Below are 6,000 nucleotides of genomic sequence, written 5' to 3'. Positions count from 1 at the left end.
TGAATTAAACAAATTATATATAAATTATTACAAAAATATTAGATATTGTTTTTTGAAGACCTCACAGCTAAGGTTAAAAAAAAAATTATATAATTTCTTGATTAGTTGCATGCAATTCTATATTTCAAACCAAATCCACAAATGCAAATATAAATTCTAAATCAAACACAGATTTAAAAGAATCAAAACCCAATAAAAACAAGCAACCAATCACTATAGTAGCAGAGCGTTGGATGGATCATAGGAAGCTTGAAGGCGGGAGATACAGCATAGATCGATCCCTCACTTAAGCCGCGTCGCATCATCGTCGTTGCCACTGTCTGTCGCCGCCAGATAAGTCCTCTCCTTTTTTTTCTTTCTCTGTCTTCAGATGCGCTGAGAGTATAAGGAGAGAGTCTGCGTTTTTAACCTATCATTTTTTTTTTCAAGACACACTCCGGAGACACGTTTTCCATTTCTAGAAATTCCAGAAACGGCTCGGAAAAGCTTTGTTGCCATGTCATTATGTTTGCATGTTGGAAATATTTCCGACATGGGAAAACGCCACCAGTCCTGTTTCCACGCGTCGCAGTTAGGCAATTGTAACTTCCATATGAGCAGGTAATCCATGCCAAGCAGTAAGCAAGATCATCCTTGATGATGCGCTTATCAAAAAAAAGATCATCCTTGATGAGTCTCGCACAACAACACTAAAGCTAGCAGACATTTATTAAAGCTGGTAGGCATTTGTTTTACTAATGCATCAACATTAACTTTTACACATCCAGCTGGTGGAGGAGACCATCAGACCAAGTGATAGCTAATAGAGCTTGAGAACGAGCGGTAGAGAGTGTATGGCGGAGCTTGTTCACTAAAGAATAAGTCTATCCCTTTTGCTTGATTATCTTTGTACTTTTTCTATTCTATGACTCTTGAGTATTTTTATTTTTTAAGAAATACTCTATTTTTTTTTTTGTTTTCTCATATTTTTAAAGAATTAAATCAAATAAAATTTTAGTACAAATAAATTATAATTTATTAATTTATATTGATAAAAGAAATTATTCTCACTTTTTAGTATATGCCACTAACATATAAATTAAAAATTTTAATTTCATTCATAATATAAAATATTTTCAATGAAATAAAAGCAAATAGAGCAATTATAAATAAATAAAAATCTAAAAAACAATGATAATTTAATAAATACCTTACTTGATCGTAAACGATTTTTAACTTTGTAATTATGAAAGTAAGTATCAATGTAACTTACTTTTATCTATTAAATAAATAAAAAAATAGATCAAGAAATAAATTAATAATTATAATAGATAAACTATAAATAAAAAAGAAAACAATGAATTTAAGTTTACCATAATTAAATGAGATTTATTTCACTTTATTTTTTCTATAATTTCGTCTACAATTCTCAACTTTATTCTCTTAATTTGTTTCACGTTTTTTCCATTTCTATATTCTTCTATTTATAAGAGTTTCATTATACGATTTTACTCTATTTAGAGTCCTACTTCCTATTTAGAAGTCTTAAGAGGCTTAATTTAATAAAAGTAAGTATAATTTAAATTTTAATTCTTCATTGTGTTCACTAGAAGTCTAAAGAATGGGACCATCTTAGGTAATTTCTTTTTAAACTTTGGATATTCTGAGTTTTAATTTTTAGGGATTTTAGTTGGTGATTTGAGTTTATATGAGTTGTAAGTTTTGATCGAGTTTGCATATGTTCTTGCTTCTAGATGTCTTTTTTTTATTTTTGGATGTTCTTGTGTAGATGATGATGGGTTAATCTGCCAAGTGCCAACCGAAATGATAGATGGATTAATTTTATTTTGTTCCCCTCTAATTTTTGGAGATTGTCTTGGTTCTAGACTAATTTTGCCTCTGTAAACTGCTGTTTAAGAGTTCTGATTCTGGGCAAGGAGAAGAATGGAAAACAGTAAAACTCGAAAGAAACACAACTTGCCATCTTCAACATCATCATTACTGTATTACTGAAATGCGCAATTACATACAATGAAATATGTTTACTCTCTTAAATAATTAGAATACAATTTATATAAAACATATTTTATTATATATTTTTAATTTAATAGATAATAGCTATGCTTGTTACAAAGATAATAGCTTCTTGTTGAACTTATGCTGTTACAATTTTATCAAAAGGCAATGCAGATGCATACGGTGTAGTCTTCCAGCTAGTAGAGGTCTAAGTTAGATAGCCTGGGTGTTGGTATAACAACCACAGGTTTCAGTACCTTCACAACAATCCCATACTTGTCAGATAATTCTGGATTCGTGCCATTTGGCAACTTCCACTCAAATGCGTGCAACAATGAAGCCAATTGATACATCAGCATCTTCTCTGCTAGAGGCAGCCCCGCGCAAATTCGTCTTCCTGATCCAAATGGAAGAAACTGGATATTGTTGCCCGAGTAATCAAATTTGGTGGTGTGCTTATTCAGATACCTATCGGGTCTAAATTCCAGGGGATTGTCCCAAAGATTGGGATCCCTGTGAATCGCATAAACATTCAGAAAAACTGCAGTGCCCTTGGGAATGGTATATCCACCTATTGTGCATGATTGGCTTGGACAATGGGGTACTAACAGAGGAAGCGCTGGATGCAACCGAAATGTTTCCTTAACCACAGCATCCAAAAAACATAGTCTGGGCAAGTGGAATTCTTCCACACAGTTGTTCAACCCCACTACTTCATCTAATTCTTGGTGGACCTTTTCCATCACCTCTTGATTTTGCATCAACTCTGCAATTACCCATTCTACCATTGTTGACGTTGTGTCTGTTCCGCCAAGCACTGTATCCTAGTGAGAAACAAGAACAATGTTAATGAAGGATTATTATACGAAATGGATGGATTAATAAGCATTTTATAATGGTAAAACCAAATTGCACTCAAATATACTTGCTTAAGTTGAGAATGACATTAGCAGCTTACTTTTTATTTAAAACACGCGCCTCTAGTTTATATATATATATATATATATATATATATATATATATATATATATATATATATATATATATATATATATATATATATATATTTTAAAGTAAAAGCTTATTAATGATAATATCCAAGAAAAATTTAGCATGTAGCATTCGATTAAAACCCGATTATCGGACCTCTCAATGCACTCACCTAAGATAAAGCATACTAAATGAAAAAATACGGAGAAACAAGGCAGTCCACAGCAATTTTAAATAATATGTCAAATCAAGTGAAATCAACAGGATGAAAAAAACATAGGACTATTTGGAGCTACAACACTGTTAAAGAAAAGGAAATAAGGTCCCCATAGCTGTCAAGAAATTCCAATTGCAACCAGAACCACAGCTATAACAAGAAGCTTTAACACAATAACAATCAACAAAAAAGCACTCGCCTCTAGTTACGAAAAACTTGGTTGTTCTATGGCAATCAGGCATAGCTTCGTAGATTTCCTCAATAAATATTGATGAAATTGCATGGGAATGGTGAGTCTAAGGCCAAAAGATATGTTAATCCATAAAATTAATTTTCTAAAATTCGTCCAGTATAAATTAATATAAAAGATGCATAGTAAAATTTATTTATATGTGAATCTCATGTGCTTGTATTTTTAATCTTAGTACTTGATGTAGCATAAAGAAAAATCATGTTAATCCATAGCCTGAGCCTATATTAAACCTCCCAAAAGAGTTTAGGACTAGGTTGTTCAAAACACAAGGTGATAATAATAATAATAATAATAATAATAATAATAATAATAATAATAATAATAATAATAATAATAATAATAATAATAATTATTATTATTATTATTATTATTATTATTATTATTATTATAGAACATTACACTGCATAGTTCGATAGAAGATAGGTTATGGTTAATTGAAATCCTCCTAGTTTGGGACAATAAGAATAGCCAAGGAAGCCTTCACTAGTGACCTTCTGTTTGGAAGACGCTAGAAATTAAAGCCAAGGAAAAGAACTTGGAAAATTGTTAAGAATCTTTTCTCTCTTAGTAGTTTTCAAGAATCGAACAGGGCAATTGCTAGTTCTGCAGTTGTAATAGTAATAAAAAAAAAAAAAAAAAAGCGTGCAGAAAACTTACAATGAGCAAGCCCTTGAGTTCATTCATGCTAAATGACGTTTCCGTATTCTCATGATGCTCCTTAAGCTCCAAAAGAAGCAGCAATAAGTCCTTCCTTTGGTTATTCTTTTCTACAGTAGTGCTGACTTTGTTGGCTTCAACCAATTTTTGACCCCTCTCTATTATAGGATTGATAAAATTGTCGAAACTTTGCAAGATCTTCCTTGTTTGCTTCTGCATGCCTTGCAAATCCAATGCTGCAAGCACTGGGAAGAGATCGGAAATATTTGGCTTTCCCAACAGCACCATGAGTTCGGCCATTAAATTTCTGAATTCTTTTCCAACATTATGGGTGTCCTCTCCTTCAAGTATGCCACCCCACAACATGTTCATGATTGATTTTGTGATCGTTAAAAAAGCTGTTTCACCAATATCTATGGGCTTGCCTGTGTTGTTATATGTATTCCTAATTGTTCTCTTAACCTCTTGTTTTCTTAGAGCCGAAAGGGTCTCAAGGTTTGAGTTGCTTAAGAGTTCACGTACAAATACCTTGCGCATCTTTTTCCAGGCAGGACCCATGGAGGACCAGGCAATATCAGATCCACCATATGAGATGATCCGTCCGACAATGGAGGCATCACGGTTGCCAAATGTTGCATCTTGGTCACGAAGAATTTCTTTGGCTGCTGATTGTGAGCTCACCACTACACATAATTTCTTCCCCAGCCAAAGCTTATAGATTGGGCCATAGACCCCAGCTAATTCTGTGAATTTCTTGTGAAGCTCAGTGCTAAGAAATGGAAGGTAACCAACTACTGGCAAGCCACGAGGACCCGGCGGCAAAGGAGGAATCGCCTTCTTTGATTTCCTGACATTCCACAAGAACCATAAAATTAAAATTGCCGGCACCGATAGAGTGAGAAAAAAATTCTCTCTTTCCCTGCTGCAATCCCACCAAGAAGACCACAAGCCATAAAAGAAGTTGAACATTTTAGCGTGGGAGAAAAGAAAATTGTAGGAATGGAGTGACTGTAGCATCTACGGAAAATAAAATATCACCCAATTATATAAAGATTAAAGACCACACTAAAAATCTACCTTGAAATTAATGAGTGGTGTTTCCTTTTTTGGAATAGATATATAGATTCATTATATGAAGGCCCTATAATGAGTGGTGTTTTGAGCATGCATTGGAAGAGATCTTTTATTGAGATATGTGCTTTTCCTATTGTGACATTTTGATTTCTGTGTTCACCATGGAATATTGTTTGGATAAGCATATATATATATATATATATATATATATATATATATATATATATATATATATATTATTTCACTTTGTCGTGAAGATGCTATTTCAGAATTGAAAATCAAAGTTAGTTTCCCCTTCACGACAACTGCTTGCAATTAGCTATCAAATTCTAAGCACAACATTATTTGTCTTCATTTTATGGCCGCAGTTGCCTGGCTGCTTCGTTTAGGAAGTTGGGTGCACTTAATTTAATATCAAACGCAGTCCCAGCCAATTTGCTAATGACTAGACATGGACTAAAAAGAAGAATTCAAAGCAACGTTGATCACAAAAATATATAAATTTCAGTCGTTTTATTTATAATGTCAAATTATTTATAAAAATATCGAATAATTTATAAAAATATCGAATAATTTTAAATATGATTATTTTTATATTTAAAAAAAAAGTTTTTAATATACACTATAAAAAGTTTTTGTACAACACGTGGGCTTTGGACTCGTCTTATAAATTGCCCCATCCAAGAAAGCCCAAAGGAGAAAATTAGAAAGTTAAGTAGTTAAAGCCTGTATGTATGACAATAGTTCCTCCCCACTCTACATTCTACTCTTCTTTCTATTTAATAAGACTTAAAATCATCAATTGAAGTATATA

At 32.6% G+C, this 6,000-nt stretch overlaps 1 protein-coding gene across 1 annotated transcript; it reads right to left on the bottom strand.

Annotated features, from left to right (window-relative positions):
- Positions 1-1,942: 1,942 nt before the first annotated feature.
- Positions 1,943-5,121, bottom strand: LOC131183227 (flavonoid 3'-monooxygenase CYP75B137-like). Its single transcript, XM_058153585.1, has 2 exons — positions 4,113-5,121; positions 1,943-2,819 (listed from the first exon to the last, which is right to left on the bottom strand). Exons 1-2 carry the CDS (start codon positions 5,079-5,081, stop codon positions 2,193-2,195), a joined length of 1,596 nt encoding a protein of 531 aa, XP_058009568.1. The 5' UTR covers positions 5,082-5,121; the 3' UTR covers positions 1,943-2,192.
- Positions 5,122-6,000: the final 879 nt, after the last annotated feature.

This window comes from Hevea brasiliensis, chromosome 9 (assembly GCF_030052815.1).
Source record: "Hevea brasiliensis isolate MT/VB/25A 57/8 chromosome 9, ASM3005281v1, whole genome shotgun sequence".
NCBI lineage: Eukaryota > Viridiplantae > Streptophyta > Magnoliopsida > Malpighiales > Euphorbiaceae > Hevea > Hevea brasiliensis.
The sequence above is the reverse complement of the archived record's forward strand: the minus strand, read 5'-3'. Positions and strand labels throughout refer to the sequence as shown.

Bases quoted from the DNA above. Each gene is read 5' to 3' on its own strand.
- LOC131183227 (XM_058153585.1), bottom strand. From the start codon at position 5,081: ATGTTCAACTTCTTTTATGGCTTGTGGTCTTCTTGGTGGGATTGCAGC. The intron at 2,820-4,112 runs GTAAGTTTTCTG...GTTTCTCACTAG, and splicing joins AACTCAAGGGCTTGCTCATT to GATACAGTGCTTGGCGGAAC.